Source organism: Calonectris borealis, chromosome 1 (genome assembly GCF_964195595.1).
Source record: "Calonectris borealis chromosome 1, bCalBor7.hap1.2, whole genome shotgun sequence".
Lineage (NCBI taxonomy): Eukaryota > Metazoa > Chordata > Aves > Procellariiformes > Procellariidae > Calonectris > Calonectris borealis.
In genome coordinates this window covers 202,407,508-202,427,459 of record NC_134312.1, presented here as the reverse complement: position 1 = coordinate 202,427,459, position 19,952 = coordinate 202,407,508, and the positions used below count along the sequence as shown (strand labels likewise).

Sequence of the window (19,952 nt, the reverse complement as noted above, 5' to 3'; positions counted from 1 at the left end):
ACAACCCCTTCTTCAGATCTGAAATAGAAATGGCAGCTTTCAAAGTTAAATACCAGAGAACAATTACACAGAGTTTAGTTAGCTAACGCATCAATTGGACCACCTCTGAAAGAGAAAAATATTAAATAGCTGTGGACTAGAGGGGATGTTGGGGAAAAACCGTCAGGAAAAAGAGAGATCTGTTCTGTGTAGGTCTGTAGTTTCAGGAAATTTTTTAGGGTTTCACTTTTCTTTTGAAATACATGACTCTGCTTGCAGTTGCTATGAAGCACAAATAGGAAAAGCTCAATGAAAAACATGCACAAATGTGAATGGAGTAAAAGCATGTATTATGCATGAAAACTATCTGGATGGAAGATGAAAAAGACAGCACAGAAATGCCCTGCTCAGTATAGAGATACCTTGTTTCTTGCACATGTTCATTTTGGATGGGCCACAGAACATGTGAATGAGATCTCCAGAAGTTGCTTCCTGGTCAGCCCAACTTTCCAGGCTTTGTTGCCCACCCTGATAATCAGCACTGGCATGCCTTTAGCCCAGTGTTACCAGAAAAAGTTTTCCACTGGTACAGTCAAACCTCTCTCACCCAAACCCAGATTACCTACTTATTCCAAACGTTATTTAGGTGCTTCTAGTTTATTCAAGAAAACTAAGTAAAACAGAAACAGTTTTTGTACAAAGTAAACATTACTGCTTTGATTAGGAAACAACCACTACATTTACTACAATTACAGCAACTTCATCTTGATTAAGAAAGAAATTTTTTACAGTGAGGACAAACAATCACTGGAACAACCTCCCCGGGGACGGGGTAGAGTCCCCGTCACTGGAGGTTTACACGATGCAACTGGACAGGGTGCTAGATAATCTCATCCTTTCCCACGAAAGGTTGGACCAGATGATCTTCCGATGTCCTTCCAACCTGGGCTGTTCTATGATTCTAACTACGGGATAAGAATATCAGGGATTTTCTGTTGTGATTCCCAGCTGTGCTTTTAACGGAATCTGCTTAAAGAAACATAGTCATCTTGAAAATATATCTTTGGTAAAACTTTGACATGAGAAGAAACTCAATGCAATTTCAGAAACTCCTTAGCTATTACACTCTGAAATACTCTAAGACATTGGTTTGGTGACCATTATCATATAGATAAGTAAATGGAAAAATGCAACTCACTGGTGTTTTTGCTCTTCCTTAGCTGATGCTCTAATGGTGGTTTTAGCATTCTATTGACATCAATGTAATTCTGAAATTTTTTTCTTTGTATTTCTTCAAACCATTCTCCAGTCACTCCCTGCAGCCCTGTTTCAGACTCCTTTCTCTTCAGAAGTTTGCTAGAAAGGAAAAAAAAAACCAATTTATTTTTAGGCCATTTTAGATATTACAGGCATATCATTAGGAACGCTCCCTGTTGTTCATTTAAGTATTTACAGTATATTTCTACATATATTGACTTTTTAAAAGATACAGTGGGACATAAAAGTTTTAGTGACAGCAGAATTCTCCAGCTTAACAATGAGATTATGTGACCAGGTTAAGTGGACGACTTATATGCTTGCATTTTTCTCTGCCTCAAAGAAGTGCATCCTTCTTCCTTGCAAAAATGAGGTAATAATTCATAAGCATTATAAAATTAATTGAAAGTAAGGTTAAGTTCAGCCAATAATCAAATTAGAGTAAATAATACTCTAGCAAAGCAATTCTTGAAATATTTAATCACTCATTTAAGCAGAAGCAATAACAGGATTATTCTGATTTTCAAGAGGAAGCTCACTGAGGCCCTGACAGTGAGGTACCCACCACACATTTTCTATGTAAAGGAGAATAATAGATTGTGAATTCAGCTAATAGGTATTCATGCAACATGTTCAACAAGTGATTCTGCCTGTGTTTAATATGTATGGAAGCAACTAATAATGAATATGAATGTTCTGCCACGCAGAGGCGAAGCCTGCACAAGCTACACTCATAGGGCTGCAACTGAAGTTGTTTAGTAGCAAGTTCAGGTTTTAGACCAAGAGGTCACAGGAATGAATTGCTTCTCTGGACATAAAAGAACAAGGTACAGTTGCAAAGGAGTCAGAATAGTGCAATGGACATGCAAAGTTACTTGTTTTCAAAGTACATTACACAAGTCCCTAAAGTACAGATGCAAACGCAGCAGATCTATGCCCCAACTGATCCTGATGGCAACAGAACAAGACTTCGTGCGCAGCCTGCAGATGTAATACCAATGTTTTAGCAAGGCTTTCATGTAAGTCTTCCATCTTAAACAGTGGTAAAACCCATGTCTAGGCATATAGACGCTCTCAGAGAACATAAATTATTTCAGTTATCAATTTAAATAAAAACTCATATTCTCAGAGACAACATTACTTCACAAAACAAACTTAAAATTAAATATCTAGTCTGGAAACGGATGTATTTCCATCTAGAGTTGATACAAGGTATATTGTCCATACTAGCACCTCGTGTTCATCTGGTGGCATCTGAAGAACAGAAGGGCAGGAGAGAGACATTTTTGGTAAATGAGTGAATATTTCCCTTGAAGAAGATTACACAGACACAAGCACAAGTACTAGCCATTTGAAATAAACTTATTACAAAGGCAAATATGTTAATCATCACAGACATTACCACACCATGGGAGTGACTAAACACTGTAAACGCCATCTGCAGCATGGAAAACAGCCTAGCAGTTATGTGAAACAGGAGGAGGCGATGAACAAAGTGCTCTCCAGCGCCAACTTCATGACCTCACTCCCGTGGCCTTAGCAAAGGGGATCCGAGATACCAGGAGGAGTAAAAGCACTCAGAGCCAGGCATGAGGTATTTTGGGAGTGGCTGCAGTCACTGCGATTGCCCGGAAAACAAGCCCACAGCAGTTTTGCTGAAGTCCCGAAAGTGGAGACCATCTCTTATAATCCGCCCCTGTGGTCTTTTAACCCAGCCAGGGTGAATCGGCGTTTCCCCCCGGGGCGCAGGGGTCTGCGGGCGGGTTTGGCCGCCCCTTCCCGGGGAAGCGGCCGGGGCAGGCGGCGGGGTGAGGCCCAGGCGCCACCTAGCGGCGGCAGCCAGAACCACACCCGAGCGCTGCCCCGCCGCGCCCCCCCGGGCTCGTCCTGGAAGGTCTTCGACCTGCTCCCCCGCATGGGGAAGCTGACGTGACTTACATGTAAATGTCTGTTTGCGTCGCATTTATGCATTCAAGGGAGAAGAAAAAATACAAAAATCCACACTTACTCTAACATCGACCATTGCATGAACATGCCTTTCACCGAAAAATGTATTTAAAATCTTGCACAAACACTGACTAATATTTAAACACTGTAAAGTCTTTACTGGCACATGCTTGGCATTATCTGTAGTCATTATCTGTGAATGTGCTGCTTTTGAATTGTGCCGTCATCCCCAACTCATGAAATAAACCCTTTAAATTCCTTGTGCATATTTATATTTACACATACATGCAGGCCTATATATTGAACCCTATATATATAGTTACATGAGTACCAAATAATATTAATATGATACATAATATGCAATTGCAGTATCGCATGACTATTAAATATTTCTCATTTGCAATGACTCCCAGCCAAACCACATCATTTCCCTATATACCTGCTCTGTCAAGTCTACATGCCCCCTCATGATACTAATGAACACAGTTGTGAACTAGAAGGAAAGCTCGTCTCAAGAAACAATTACAGCAGAAGATGGTATCTGCAGTCAGTATTGCAATGAACTTGCCTTTGAGGCAGCGCTATTGTTACTTGGATTGCAAACTACATATTGAGACACTGCTCCGTAGGAGTGTCAAAACACCTAATGCCCTCTAAGCCAAATGTACTAATCCTGCTTCCTGTCTGCTCCATCCATCCTTCCTCCTCGTTTCTCTACAGCCACTTTGGACACTCGGAACCACTTCCTTCTGAGAGGAGACATCATTGTGGCTGGGAAAAGTACCTGTAAGCTGTTGCAGGATTAAAGGTGACTCCATTCCCAGGATAACTTACAGGAGACTGCTCCACAAACCGGAGCAGGCAGCAATCCTAAATGACCTCACAGGCTACACCTCGTTACCTTTTCCCATCTATTATGCTAGACAGCATCTAAACTAATGAATCACTCGGGAGCAATTCCTTTGCACTGTTTTTAAAAACATCTCTTCTTTATTGGCACAAGGATGTCCCAGTATTTCTTATACAGACATCTCTGGGGAAAAGTTAACCTAAATGTTTGTATGTACTAGACTTTCATGTGGGTTATCATACATACTGTGAAAAGAGCTGTAGCCTCCCCCTGCCACTTCCTGTTAGGATAATAAGGAGCTTTAATTGCTACTGTAAGAGGAAAGGTATTTTCTCTACCATCTTGATCCTGAATATAAAGCAGAAGACAGATGTGTAAGGTAGCAGAAACTGGGTTGCCAAATAGGACGTCTGGGGACACCTCTGCTTGTGTCAGAGGGGACAGAGGACTCAACCCCACTTTTGCCAAAGCAGAAATTATGATTCCTACTGATTTCAGAAGCAGGGTTTGGCCCTAATGGGGCCACACGCCTCACGAGAGACAGATACACAGCAACCACTGAGCACGAGGAATTGCACTGGGTGAAGGATAAGCAGACCAGTATTTGCTCATTGGATCAAAGCTCTCAGTGTCTGAGAAGACAAGGCTGAAAGGACTGCAGATAAAAACAGTGCTGAAACATTAGATAAAAACTACAGCAGGACAGATAATCTGCAAAAACAGTTATCTAAAACAAGCTTATGTCTTTACTCTCTTTATATTCCTTACTTTGTCAGTGAGAAAAGGCTAGAGATGCTAAAAAATAGTGCCTGGAGAACCAGTTCTTTCCTCATTTTTTTGCTTCAACTTATCACCTTCCCACTGCTTTAAACATTATGCCGCACTGGTGAACTGTGCATCTCTATCATTTCTATGGCCAGTTAATTTTCTAGAAAACTCTGGCTGTTACCACAGCCACAGGTAGCTCTAAAATGCATATGCAAGAATATCTTCTTACTTATAGTTCCTTTTAATTTTATAAAAGTAATTTAAAGACATACTTTTCAGTTGTCATCTTATTTGAAAAAAAAGGGGAAAAGAAGTATTACTGACAATGGCAAAGACTACCACAGCTGAAGTAATTTGCAAAAATTATTATCCGCCATTTCATATAAACATGTAATAGCAATAACAACAACATTCTGGTTTCCAAGGTGCCAGAGAAGCTCCTGTGGCAGGTTAATCCTACCAGGAAGAAAAATAATGATACGCAGAGCTAAGATACTCTTTCCTATCACGTCAGACACACAATAGGTCTATTTTCTAAGGCAGTCTTTATTCTTAGTAGCTGGTATATTTTTACTCACATTAAAGCAATCTTGTGTTTATTTTTCTTTCTTACTGTTTTCTGTTTGGCTAATGTCAATAAACCAAGTCAGCTTCATTATTACATGTAAAACATTATGCAGAAGTAGGTGAATCAGAGAGGAAAACTGACTCCCATGTTTTGGTTGCACACACTACAAGACAATGTAAAAAGATCTAACTGAAAACGCACTTATTTTTTCTTTGGCTTTTGTATTTGTAAAATTAAGCATTTCTGCAGTAATTCTCTGAAAAAGCAAGGCCTCCTCTATTTTGATGAATGAAATGTTCTGTTGGCAGTAATGCTTGAATCTAACCGCCGTTGCTGATCAACCACTCAGATTTAATTTTCTCTTTCCCCAAAATACTAGTTTTCTAAGTCTTCATCCTCTTCATTATTATTACTGCTGCTGTCATTCTTGTTATTATGTATTGATGTTATAACGCCCATTAACCCACTAAGTTGCCTTCAGAATGTGTATCTGTCTGAGTATGTGACCAATAAAACTAAAGATGTGTTTGGGCAAAGAGGATGTGCCACAACAAGGAAGACCAAAGAGTGTGTTGGTTCAGTGTTTCTTTCTGACCATGACCCAAATACCAATAAATGTAATGGAAGAACTTTCACTATCCTGAACAGGCATCAGGTCGGGCTGCTGGAGAGTCACCTAGTGGTGACACCCCTGGATGGAAAGGAGTAACTGGAAGTGCCAGGAAAGGTTCACCTGAAGGACAGGGGAAACACTTCACAGCCCAGCACTGAACTGTATGGGATATGTTTTCAGTCCCACTTTGACGGGCACATCAAGCTGCCAGCTCACAATTATCCCTAAATATTTAGATTCTGGAAATGTGCAAAACCAGAAGATGGAAGCGGGGCTAAAGTGAAAAAGGAATTAATCTTCTCTAGTTTTTCCTCCCAGACTGTACATTTAATAGGCAGAAGTACTTTAAACACAAAGATACCAATTCTCCACATGATTTTGATACCCACTCTGTAGTACTCTTTCAAGCAGCAAGTAGGGCTACTTAAGCAGATAGCTGCAAACAGTAGATGTCATTTTGTCCCCAGAACACTTTTCTGACAATAGACATCAGATTCACGCATTAAGTCCGGTCGTGTGTGTCAGAGATAGAGGCAGGGAATATGTGAGTTAAAGTCAGAATATCTCTTCTGGCCTTACTGAAGTTCCACTTTGTCTGCTCGCGGGGAAAATCCTTCCATTTCCACCTCTCTTCTTTTTAATTAAAAAGTAGAAAAATCACAAAATCTGACATTATTACACTACCTCTATTCAGCAGATTTATTCTTCTAAATTAAAGCTGATCACCTGCTTTCAGATAACCTAACACGGTGGCAATGTGTACATTCATTACACACAATCCACAAAGACGGTAAGACTATCACCATACACGAAACGTTCCCATCGCACTCCCACTGTGCGTTGAATACTTCTTTCCACTCTATAACTCACAACGTCTTTTGTGTCTACAATTTCTTAACTTAAGTACCCTCTGCAGAGTGGCTAAAAGTTACCTCTGTCTTTTCGGAAAGCATTAACTTCTTGTATTAAACGATATGAAATGAATATACTGCAGACGACTTACTCTAGCTGCTGTTTTCTTTCACTGAGTCCAACATTCCATTTCCCCTTGAAGCTTTTGCCTGTTCCCCTGGGCAAGAGCACAGACTGACACTTTCTTTTGGAAGAGAAAACTAGGAAATGTTGTAAGGGCAAGGACGAGGTTCATTCTCGTGCTGACCACGTAACTCCTCTCTGCTCTGGCAGCTCAGGAATCGGAAGTTCTCAGTTAAAGCTCAGAAATCAGGAGCTCAATGACTGTCTTCATAAAGTTAAGTTTTTAAAGCACATAGCATTGAAAACTGAGATCATGGGAACTGAGGGTGATTAATCACCCATCTCAAGCTGTAACAAGGCCTCGAAACATTACTTTTAACATGAAACTATTTCTTTAGCAGCTACCCTGGGTTTACAGTGAAAACGTTTTTTCAGCCCTGATGGAAAAAACAGAGAAGGCTCTAAGTATGTATCTTTTAATTGAGTTTATACATACTTAGAACATGAAAGCTTTTAGTCCTTTGGGCAGCTGGTCAGCAAGAGTGAATGAGGTGAAATACCGCTAGTAACGTCAGTGACTCTCCAGCTCAGGCTGACTCTCTGCCATTTCCTCTACAGTGAGTACAAAACAGGGGAAAGCTCCGCTCTGAGAATGTTTTACAGATGATTTACAATCTGCAATGATTGATGATTTACAGGCTGCAAATGACAGGTCAAAAAGAAGGGTGTTAATTTATTATGCTGTCAATACTCACAAGCTACCTACCAATATTATATGTTAGTAACAAAACAAATCCATGATGCAATGGAAGGGAAGGCTACCTATCATTTTTAAAGTGTGTCACATAGCTTCTGAATGGTAGTAATTAATATCTCTAATGAGATTACTTCATTAATAGGAATTCCCTTTAGCATTAATACATGCTAATAGGTGCAATGGATATAATTCTCCATGCAAAGATTCTGATTTGTTTGCAGGGATAGATGTAGTCTCAATCCAAAAACATTGCATGACAGCAGGAAGTTTTGGGCTCCTGAATTTCTGTCCTGGAAATCTTACATGGAAATATAGATGTATACTGTGTGCCACACAATGGGTTGGAAGGCTGGGGATCAGGTCTTCCTAGGTCTCCCAGTACATCTGAAGCTAATGATTAACAGCAGACATTATTTACTCTTCCAGGGTAGAGCTGCTAGTTGACTGTGAGACGTTTTATAAATACTGATAGCCTGCAAAGAGACAGCCATCTATGCAAGTAATTTACAGCTCAGTCATGTATTAAAAATTTAACTGCCTTACAAAGACATACCATGCAGATGCTATTCTTCATGTTATCGTATGACTTTCTTTATGCAAAACCTTTCCTATGTAACAATATAAGGGGAAAAACAAGAAAACAGACACAGGCCAGGTGAGAACTCTGAATGAGGAGAATTGGTTTCAAAGGAAGACCGAGCACGTTTGTGTATGATAACCCATGGGTCCAGACAGAGCTCTAAAATTGAGAGGCTCCAGATGGGCTTAGACATTTGTTTGTACAGAGCTAAGCTTGATGCCTAGGGCTCTTGAAATACACCTTTGCAATCTCAGATAATTGTGCAGAGTCTCACACAGAGATGAAGCAAGATTCTGGTCAACAGAAGTAGACAGAAGGTCAGGGTGTACCTGCACACAGTTTATGTGTTACTACAATACTACAAAAGCCTCGCTTACATTGCTTTAAATTAAGGAAAGCAGTCATAAGAATGAATGTAAGCTCTAAAAGTTGACACAGTGGACTTTTCATCACAGTGAATTCTTCATCTGGAAATATAATGCTTATATACATGAATATAATACATACTTACATAGAATCTCATAATTTATCATGGCTCTTCCACTGGAAATAGAAATATTATAGTATAATAATACTTTTAAATATAATATGTGTATGTATATAATTTTATATCTATTTATATACATATAAATACATATTTAAGAACACGCAAGTCTATAATGCAGGAAGAAACAGACTGCAGACCCCCCAGCCACACTGCTGCATCTTTGCTTGACTGCAGCTCTCTGCACTCAGCCCCTCTATAAGAAATCCACAGATACGGCAAGCAGAAGTATTGCAGTTCCTTGATTATTCCAACCACAAATTAAACTGTGTGTAATTTATATGCAATAAAGTGCAAACAGACTGCACTTTTCATCATTTACTCTTAGCTTTTGTTTTGTGGTTTTGATGCATTTGGTCACAGTTAGTATGGTACCAGCACATATACCTATTTATTTCTGAGGTAGGATTGATAAAAAGAATATAGTTTCTGGTAGTTTAAAATGCGGCCATTTAAATACAGCTTGTTACATTTAACAGTGTTAACATTTAATCTAGCTGCAACGAAGAATTAGAAATACACTTCATGTGAACATTTAGATGCACAAATCCTCAGGAAAAATTCCCAATTTTTCCCTACTTGCTTTAGTGCACTTCTCGTATGAAATCTGTAAGTTGTGAAACTTTTCAGACTGTCAGCTTCAGGGAATTAAGTCATTTTTCGATTTAAAACAAGTACAGGAAAGGCCGAACTGAGATCAGTCCTCAGTCTATATAGTCCTGTGTTAAAGTTATGGAACACAGAAGAAATGGGGTCTCTGTGCCCAAAGCTAAAAACTCCATTGGGTCAAACTCCACTTGATTTGAAAACTAGATTCAGAAAGCAAAAAGATTTTAAAGGATGATTAAATTCAGTATGCATAAACCACTGACAAAAACTAAATTTTAAAGAAGAAAAGGAGACGGACGCATGCAAGATTTTTCAAATGCTGTCAAAACAGCATCTGATACAAACCAATGAATGTCAGCTGAAGTCTTGACATACAGCCCAACAAGGTTTGCTCTCAGCCGTTAGCCAGATCTCTCTAAGAGCTATGTCTACAGGAGGTGCAAGTGCTGCATGTCTAGACAGATCCAAGAATCTGAAGTACCTCAGGGACCAAACCCAATAAAACTCCAGCACCTCAGGCTTCACCACGGAAAGCATGTGCTGCAGTCTTTGACAGGATTACAAGACACACGTAACCTGAAAACGCCACTGGAGCACAGCTGGTCAGTACCAGGGGAGATATCCAGCCACTCTGAACATGAATCAGACATGTTGCTGTGCAACACTTTTTTGACTTCCTGGCATAACCGATTTAATATTTCTGAAATATGTGCAAGGCCTTGAAGTTGTTGGGACACAGACAGTGCGAAGAAGTTGTCAGCACCTGAAAACATTTCTGGCGTCCTTCCAAGGCTGCTCACTGCAGGCTGATACTCATTCCCTTCCTTGCAGCAATGACAGGCAGTGTGTGTTATACTTCACTGCATTACCTTCCAGAGGCCCAGTGACTCTAGTGCACATGCTACTGGCATTACTTAATAGACATATATAAGAAAGCTGAGCTAAAGTGAGAGCAACCATACTTTGCTGACGTTTTCAGCATTTCAGTCTCTTCTCCATGCACCTCCATGACTCTTTGCTTGCTTAGTATGGGAAGCTGTCGTCTTCCACCTGATGGCCATTTCCAATTCCCACTAATGTCAATTATTATTTTAACTTCTGCACTTGAATTGTGGAGGAGACAGAGGGTGTTGAGAACATAGAGACATTATTGGAAAGGTCAAACCTGGGAAGTGCACAGACTTCCTACAAGGTGCATGAGTCCTTAACTGGGTCACAACTCCATAGAAGAACTAACAAAATCGGACTGTTCTGTATTAGCTATTCCAGAATAACTCCCCATATTGACTGTCTACTCAGTAGTTAATGCTAGCTTGTACTGCTGTGCCTGACCTATTTACTCTTGAAGGCTGGTCAATTTATCCATATAGACAAAGCCCAATTAATTCTACTTTCGCCATTAAGCTTGGACTTAGAAAATGTCTACCCATGGGCTTAACAGTAAGCCTTGGCTTAAATCTCATCAGTTTCAACATATATCTTCTTTTTGGCAGCCCTAGTAAGATCAGAAAGTGGGCTAGATAATAATAATAGCAATAATAATCATTATGATTTTCATTTTTACAGTATATTGTCACTTGAAAATGCAAACACTAGTTTGAACCCTGGCACAAGGCCTGTGTTTGAACAAGCATGGGTGAAAATGCCCTGAGCATGTCCTTCCCGCTCCTGCGGGTTTGGCCGCCCGGGCCCAGAGCCAGTTTGGAAAGAGCAGAGCTGGTGGCCTTGGAGAAAGCTGTTATGAAGACAGCCAGAGGCCTCAGCAAGGGCCACCCCTCCTTCTCCTGGGAGCTGCTTTTAAGCAGAGGCTGCCTTGCTGGGCCTTGCCCCAGCTACAGCCCCAGACGCATCCCAGCTGCGTCTGTGCACAGCCACTGCCGCGCTGATCCGGGCCTTGACCCACAGGCTGACGTCCCAACCTGGCCTCAGCCCGGCCGCACCGCCCCTGGCCACCATGGGGCCATGGCTGACCCCGGTCACCGTCACCAGGCCTGACCCTGACATGACTTCATGGCTTGACCTTGGCCCTGCATCATCGCCACGGCCCTGCCGTGATCACCGGGCTGTGGTGGACCTGGTTACCCTCACCGGGCCTGATCCGGACCCTGACTCAACCCCATGGCCTGGCCTCGGCCCTGCCGCGCCACCATGTTCGGGCTGGGGCTGCCCCCGGCTGCCTCACTGGGGCGGTGGGATGGTGGGACTGGCCCTGGCGGCGAGGCCCTGCCCTGCCAGCCCTGTGGGGAGCCCCGTGGCCCCAGTAACGTGAAGAAAGAAGAAATACAGTCGGTGCACTACCACTACCACTGCCGGCTCCTCCAAACATACCACACCGCAAAGGTGCTCCTGGGTCTCCCGCGGCCCCCCCACGGGCTGGAGAAAACACCCTGCTCTCAAACACAAAGAAGTGCAAAGCCTTGGAGGAAAGGATTGACCTTTCGTTAACACTGAAATAAGTTTAGTATGAAAAGACAATATCGAAGAGCTGGCAGCAATGCCGGTCCGGACCGTGGTCTGCAGATGTAAAACCAGAGTTACACCATAGACTTCAGTTTAGTTAGTCCAGATGCACAGGCCTCACCACAAGACAGGATTATTAAAAAACAGGGATGAGGAAAAAACTTGATATGCAACTTAACTAATTGCCTTTGGTTACAGTATCCCCACTCGAACAAGGGGAGTCCCAAAGTGGGATTATTTATGACAGTAATTGTTTACCAAACCCAGTAAAGGTTTTAAAATCACAGTCTTCCCTGCTATTTTTGCTTCTATTTACACTTCTTTAACATATTAGTTCTTCAGGGCTTCAAGGACCTGTTTTCATAAGTGTTTACAAACCACTAAAAACGCCAGTGGCGCAGTATCAGTAGTAAATAATAATAGTATCTCCTCCACAAACAAGACACAATAGAGCACTCGTGCCCTGAAATATCCCGGGCGGAGTATCTCTTAGGAAATAATTTCTTTATTAATGCTTTGTTCAGGGAGGGAGCTCCACTGGAACAACAATATACCCAAGTGGTGCTGTCCCGGTATCCTGTTCTCCTCACCCATGCAGCTTATGGGTATGTTGGGGCCGATTCCAAAAATTATTTCAAATAATATGGAGTTGGGCCCCTAATCTAGATCTCTAACACCCAAGAAGTTTCTCTTAGTCTCCGAGAGGCTGCGAGAGGGTCAACAGGACTAATTCTGCAAATAAGCCAAAATAAAGGCTGCAATGTCAGACCCCTCAAATGGTAAGCAAGACAAAATAATTGAAGCACCAAGAGGGTGCTGAGTGTGGCTGCACCTCTGCAACAAATGCCTTCCAAGGTTATGAGTATGGAAAAAGGTGAAAAAATACATTCCCTACGCAGCATTTTATTCCCATCTTCTATTGCTAGACCTGTGAGAGCAAATGTCAGTCAAGAGAATACAGTAAGGAATTATTTGCAACAAGTTATGAACTCAGTAAATGATCTGCCGTAAGGCAGTAAGAACAGTTTTGTTCCTGTAACAAATAACTACGTCCAAATGATTTGTTGTAGAGACTGTCTAGAACAAACTAAGGAGGGGATTAATCTTTCCCGTAAGAATCATATGTTGTTAATGGGTCACCGAGAGAGGAGCAGTGAGTGGAGCTGAGTGTACCTCCCGATTAACTTCTTTTGCTTTCCATCTTTAAATTTGAGGATAAAATTAAAACTGCTTTGCTGCCATCTATTCTCATTGTCATAGATCTATGAGAATAAATCTACTAAATTAAAAAAAAAAAAACATAAGCCAACCTGGAAATAAGCAAAACAAAATAAAGCAAAGGGAATGAGTGCTCTTCTCTCCCAATAGCTCCGTTTCCCTTTCCTCTTTTTTTCAGTTCCTATTCATAAACAGTGGCTGATGCCCAAGATATGTTCTGGAGCTGGTAACTAATTTTTTTTCCATTCTTCCCACTGAAAAAGAAAATATTCCTCACACAATACAGGCATAGTTACTTCTTGAAACATGATCTAGCAGGTAAACTGCTATTCAGGGAGGTAAGTTCATTTTCCTGCTCAGTGGCTCAGTCTCTCAGTTATTTTCATTGTCTCACTTGAAAGTGAAGATAACAGTATTTCCCTTTTTCTCAAGGATTAATTAAGTAAAATGGCACAAGGCTATTGTATGTAGTCGTAATAGGGGTATTATATAAAGCAGACAAACCTCCTAAATAAAAGTTAATAATTAAAGAATTCAGAACTCTTCTGCCCTTTTAAATACATTCTCTATTTATCCGTAGCTCTTCTGCTGTATCTCCCAACAGTTCATTTTTTGGACAACCTGTAAATGTACCATGCCACAACCCCCTACCTGCTGCCTCTTTTAAGTAGCTGGCTCCATGTCTCCTGGCTCCTCTCATCTCAGCTGCTCTCTCTGGGCCCTGGTGCTGTTTCAGCAGTGGAGGTGCATCTCTGCACCCAGTGCTCAGGCAGTCTGAGGCATCGGAGCCCCAAAGCTGACTGGAAAGGCACCTGCTTGGGCACTGTCCGCCTCTCCGCACTCTGCAGAGGGAGGAGCTGCCTGGGAGATAAAAGGCAGCGGCTCCACCTCTGTATCCCATAGCTTCTCGCTCTGTTGCTGCTGAGCCCTCCTATAGGGACTGCCAGTCCCTCTGCTACCTGCCAGGCTCCGAAGTGCTGTCCTGAGGAGGCTGGAAGCAGCCAGCCTCACTTGTCACCCTGCCCATTGGCTTCTTGGAGAAAGGACAGAAAAGAGAAGCACCTACAGGTTTGTTAAGCCCTTGGGACCTGGGGCTCTGCATGCAAATATCAGCTGCCAATTCCTTTTTAATTTCTGTCCCCAGCAGCTGCAGAACAAAGCTTGAGAAGATGAGCTGGGTGCACCCTGAAGCCTTCAAACCAGAAGTCAACTAAGACCTGGAATGTTTTTATGTCATGATTTCCAGGCCTATCTCATTACGTATGGAAAGCTGACCTGTCGTATTAATACCTGTGCCTACAGCAAGCATTCACTGTGTCCTTATGGAAACTGAATTGTTAGGGAGCCATCTGAACACGACACTGTCCTCTGAACATGCTAGATTCCTCTCTGTGTCCTCCTGGGCATCTAACTGTGATATTGAAATATTTGAGAGAAGGAACCTTCTTCCATAAGCATTTGCAAAATCATCAGTTTCATTAACCGGGCTTACTAAAACAGCATTTTGTGACTGAGTTGGACTTCTGTCTTAACACTGCAATTATGATTACGGAACAATGCCTGTATACTGATATACAGACCCTATATTCCATTTTTTCTCACACGCTAACACTTATGATAAATGAGGCTTTCTCCAAGTTGGTATTGTGAATGAGACTGGATTTGATGAACAACAAAGAATACTGAAGCTGGGTGTTACCCAAGTCCAAAACTAATGTGTATTTTTTCTTTTAAATTATTAAATACTTTAGTGATTAAATAAATTAATGATTACTAATTATTAAGTTTCAGTATTATTTTCAGTGTATATGGCAGTGAACAGTCATGTGAGTTATACCAAAGCTGACTGTTGCTGCTCCTGTTAACCTGTTTCGTGGGAGAAGGAGTCAGGTACGGTTGGTTTGCTGTTGCTACTCAAAGGTACTGCTGAGAGGAGCCACGAGAGGGCACTGGAAAGGAGAAAACAGGCAAAAAAATGCAGTCGTGGGAACCAGCAGCCCAGGGCACATCAGGAGCTCAGCTCCCTGTCAGTAGCAAGAACAAATAAAGGTCCAACAGGTCACACAGTTCATTCCTGCATAAAAGGAAAAGCAGAACTTGAGAGGTCTTCCAAGCCAGGCACAGAGGTCTGAAGCCTGCCAGAGAGCCGAGAAAGGGCCGATAGTACCCAGAGGATGTGCTGGGGCATCAGGAGGGACAGGGAGGAACAGCACAAAGTGGGGCCCACAACTACACAAATGTGCGCAAGTGTCCACAAAGGTCACACGTTCCCGCTCCACACAGAGGCTACAGAGAGAAAGAGAAAGGGAGGTGGACAGGGGTGGTATAAAGCAACTAGCCTTTCCCCAAAGAATGCCCCCAATACGCGTTTAATTTCACAAAGGTGTGGGCTGTCTGGGTGAACGGAGATCCAGTGGTTCTATCAAGCTTCCAGTGTAGGTAAGCAGTAACAAAAGAAAAAAATATATCCGGCTGGAGACCTCATGGTTACTTAGCTGAGAGCTCACTGCACTTGAGGAGGAATTGGTCAGTATTTCATGCTGCACTGCAATACATTTGTGGTCATGTGAAAATCAACTCCCCTGAACCATGATTGTCATTTGTTGGACAATATAAGCCATGCAGGATGTCAGGATTCATCTTCTGATCTTATTTGTGATTTTGTCTTTCAAAATTAACTGGTGTTAACATTTGCTTATATAACAAATGCAGCTTGTAAAAAGAGAAAAGCCCGTTCCTGCTTTTTTGATTCCAGAGTTGTAACTGGGAATACATTTCAATTTTTCATTGCTCTTTTAAGAGATTTGCAGACAGCTATGTGCTTGCTCATATGACACCAAACCGCATGCACAAGATGAGTGCAGTCATTAGAACCTGACTTGTGGTCTGCCAGCAAACACTTCATTCCCTCTGTCAATCCAGTTCAGGTTGATCTATACAGGGACATGCTATATTGTAAATAAAGATGGTCACTGAACAAACTTGACCAGTGAGCCCACTGGTTATTATTGACTTGTTCCCTGGTCCTGCCGAGCTCCAACTAGCTCCTTCCAAAACCATGCTCAAGAGCAGTTTGGGGGACAACTCAATTCAGTGACATCATGCAAAAAAGTAGTATTGATGAAACTGCCCCTTCCATTCCACAGCACCTCCTATATGCCTCATTTGATTGATGGCATAAATCAAATAGCTTCAAAATCACACTCTGAAAGCATCCCTGGAGTGGGCTGCCACAGTGCTCAGGCATTATTTTAAAACTTTCGAACTGAAAAAAATGTGTAAAAAATTAATTATCAAAATAATTGTAATAAGAATGACATAGAGCCAAGGGGGCAGGCATATGGGACCAAAAGGAACAAATGCAATTTTGTTTAGAGCCTCTGAAGCTCACTGTGGTCGTATAAGAACTGCAAGATTTGGCCCTCCAGGGTGACCACTGTCATTACTTAGATTATAGTAGCACAGGGTAACACTACACAGACTGGAACCCGTCTGCTCCTGATGGGAGTCCCCTGGCCTGAAGAGCTTACAGTCTAAATAAGACCAGGTAGACAAGTGGAGTGAGAAAGAGAGTACTTTTATTAGGCCCAAGAGAGATTAAGAAACTCGCCCAAGGACACATACAAAGCCTTTGACAGATCCAGGAGTTTAACCTAGATTTCAGTATGGCACCTTGGTCATAAACACTTCACCTATCTTCTGCTCAATTTCTGAATGCCTCTTCTACTGAGATTTAAAGTAGACTCCATCTCAGTAAAGCAGGACCAGAAACGTCCTCTTATACCATGTTTATTTTGACAGCTTTTGCATAAAGAGAGACCACTTTCTCTTGACAAAGTCATAAGCACACAGATGGAGAAACAAATACAAATTTGGGGGCAGGTGAAAGCCTTGAGTTCAAGAGCAGGCTATTGCTTCACAAGCCTCTCTACAGCACTGGAAGCCTCATTGCATTTGCTCTGGTTTTAAAGTCTTACCCAGAGTTTTAAACTTACAACTATCCAGCCATGTAATTCTCCATATCCAGCAAAACGCCCCCTTTTTTTGGGCAGGGGGTCATAATAGGACACATGGAACAGAAATTAATCAAAGAAAGGTAATGCCAAATTATGGAAGAAAGAAAGTGCCAAACTTAACTCAGTCTGGGTTCACTAAGACAAGTTCTGGCTGCAAGTCAGTGTTGACACACAATGTTTAACTATGCCCATCATAAAATCCACTTGACAATTAAAAAATACACAGTAAAAAAATCCACTTGATAGAAATGTTGCTCATTAACATTCCTTCTGCATCTTACATGAAAGCATTACTTGCGAAAAGTAACATGCCCACTTGTGAATCTGAGAGGACACTGCCTTCCACTTGCAAACTGCCCTCAAGGTACCTCGTCTCATCTAGAGGAAGAAATGATAACCTTTAATAATAAACGTCTTATTTTACAGCATAATTTTTATTAATTCCTTGACCTTTTCTTTCACTATGAACACAAATGGCTTTGGTGATTGCACACAGGGGAGATATGAGCTAGAAACAAGGTCGAGGTTGTTCTATTTCTTCATATGGCTCATATAAGACGTTATGACTTGCATACCTGAACGCAGAGGGAATTCAGTTAAGTCACCTGAAAGGGTCTTGTGAACAACCTTTCAGTCAGGTGAGTGCCTGGCTTGGTTTCCAAAAGCTGCCAGGATCGGCTCCGGGATCTGCCCGAGAGCCGCAGAGCCGCCACTTTTTCCTGCAAGGTCCCGCAGAACTTCCCCGCCACCGCTGTCTCCGCGGGTACCAGCGTCTAGCCTACACCCCCCGCCAGCGAGACGCTGAGAGACAGAAGTGGCCTCCTCCTCCTCGGGGAAGGAGAGGAGCCACGGGGAGCAGCAGCCGTGACTCAGAGCCGGCTCTGTCACAACACGCGTTTCCCAAACACCCCGATGCTGCAGATGCCCGGGACCGGCGGCCCCGCAGCAGCCGGCGCTGGCGGGAAGCGCTCGCGCAGCCCCGGTGCCCCGGCGGGGCCGCAGCCTCCCGCGCAGCGAGCCCGGCTCTCCCTGCCCGTGCAGCCCCCCTGCCCCCGCAGACCCTTCCCCGCGGGGCGGCCGACAGCCGCCCGTCCGCCCGCCGCCCCTTCTCCCGCCCGACTCAGCCGGGCGAAGCAGCCGCGGGCTCCGCCGCCGCCCCGCGCCGCCCGGGCTGGGGCCGTGCGCCCTCCGCTCCCCCGCCGCAAGCCCCGCGCCTTCCGCCTCCGCACGGTGGGCAGCGACGGGGGGGGTTAAGCCTGGTACCTGACTCTGTCCTTCTCTGCCCGCCGGAGCTCCGAGTCCCTCTGCAGCACCTGAAAAATCGCCCTGGCTTCCTCCTCGTTTAAAAAACTGAGATCTGGCCCCCGGGGCGCTGCGGACATGGCTTTGCTTATTTTCGGGCGGGCGGGCGGAGGCAGGCGGGCAGCGCTGACCCCCTCGGACCCTGGAGCGACACCAGCATGGCCGAGCCCCGGGAGGACGGCGCACGCCGGCACCCGCGGGACGCGCTTCTCTCTGGACGGCGGGAGCCGGAGCCGCGGCCGCCCCGTACCGCACCGCACCGCCCCGCCGCGCGTTGGGGAACTCCCTCCGGAGCGAGCGCGGCCCGGAGGAGCGGGCGGGGCGCGGCCGGGCGGGGAGGCCGCCCCGCTGCCGGGGCCGGGGCCGGGGCCGGGGCGCACGCCCGCCCTGTGCCGGCGCCCCGCCGGCGCTTGAGTCAGGTGTTTGCGCTGAGCGTTCGGAGCAGTGTTTACCTTGGCGCTGCCAGGCGAAGCACACGCCCGCCCAGAGGCACGGCTGCGGGACGATGCCGGTCCCCCCGGGTTCCTCCGCGGCTCCCCGCGGCACCGGAGCGCGGACCCGCCGCTCCGCCCGGGCGCCGCTCGGCCCCCGGGCCGCCCGCCTCCGCGGAGCCGCCTCCCGCGGCGGAAAGACATGTCTATAGCCTGACGGAGAGGATGCGAAGCGGTAACTTTTCCACGGGGAACGGGGCAGTGTTTCATATTTACTATCCTTTAAGGTTTTCCAAAAGAAATAGTAGAGAACAGAAGTTCTTGACCTGGGCGTTATAACCACATCTCAGACGTAATTTCATCCTGGTTTCATTCTAACGGCTATAACACAACAGAGCTCTGTGCTGGTGCTGGTGGGAGCAGCACGAACAGGTTTGTCTCTCCCAAGTATGTGTCCACCTAGTCCGCTGTGCTAGTTGAATAGTTAGTAAAATGTCCTGTGAAATTTTCCCATCAAAGAAGGGCTTTATTCAGGACCGAACTGCAGATGTGAGCACAGCTATGTGGAGAAAGAAAATTAAACACAATTTTTGTTATGGAAAAGTGAGTCAGTGGAAACGTCGGCATGGCAGTGTGCAGCGGGAGTGGGGGCCGAGCTGCACGCAGCCGCCTTCCCACCCTGCAGAAGGCTGACGTGGGGCCGTGGAAGAATGCTTCCCCACTGGGAAGTCATGTGGTGCAAGTGGAAATAAGGACCTTGGAGCACAGCGGGAATAACAGGTTGCAGGAGGCTCCTTGTTTCGGTGTAGCTTCTGGCATCACTAGTCTAGCCCAAAGAGGAACTTACCTGATTCCTGGTGACCAAACAACAAAAACAAGGCTATGAAACAACTGATGAAAATGTAATGAAAGCTATGAAGAATTATAATGTTTCAAAGATGTCGAGAGGAGGCGTCTCCCACAGAGAAAAGCCGCAGTGAATTTTAATAGGGTATAGGAGATGCTTCTGGGTAAATCCAAGCGTGTTGTTTCTAAAGGTGCAAGAGCCACAGTCATCACTGGTGCGTTAGGAGCTTAC

The 19,952-nt window shown here is 44.2% G+C and overlaps 1 protein-coding gene across 1 annotated transcript in view; it reads right to left on the bottom strand.

Annotated features, from left to right (window-relative positions):
- The window catches only part of EXPH5 (exophilin 5), a 33,632-nt gene extending 14,929 nt beyond the window's left edge, over positions 1–18,703 (bottom strand). The window contains exons 1-2 of the mRNA XM_075140028.1: positions 18,405–18,703; positions 1,178–1,335 (exon numbers count right to left, since the gene is read on the bottom strand). Of these exons, the coding sequence (XP_074996129.1) occupies positions 1,178–1,335; positions 18,405–18,523 (277 nt within the window). The 5' untranslated portion in view covers positions 18,524–18,703. The remainder of the gene's footprint in view (positions 1–1,177; positions 1,336–18,404) is intronic.
- Positions 18,704–19,952: the final 1,249 nt, after the last annotated feature.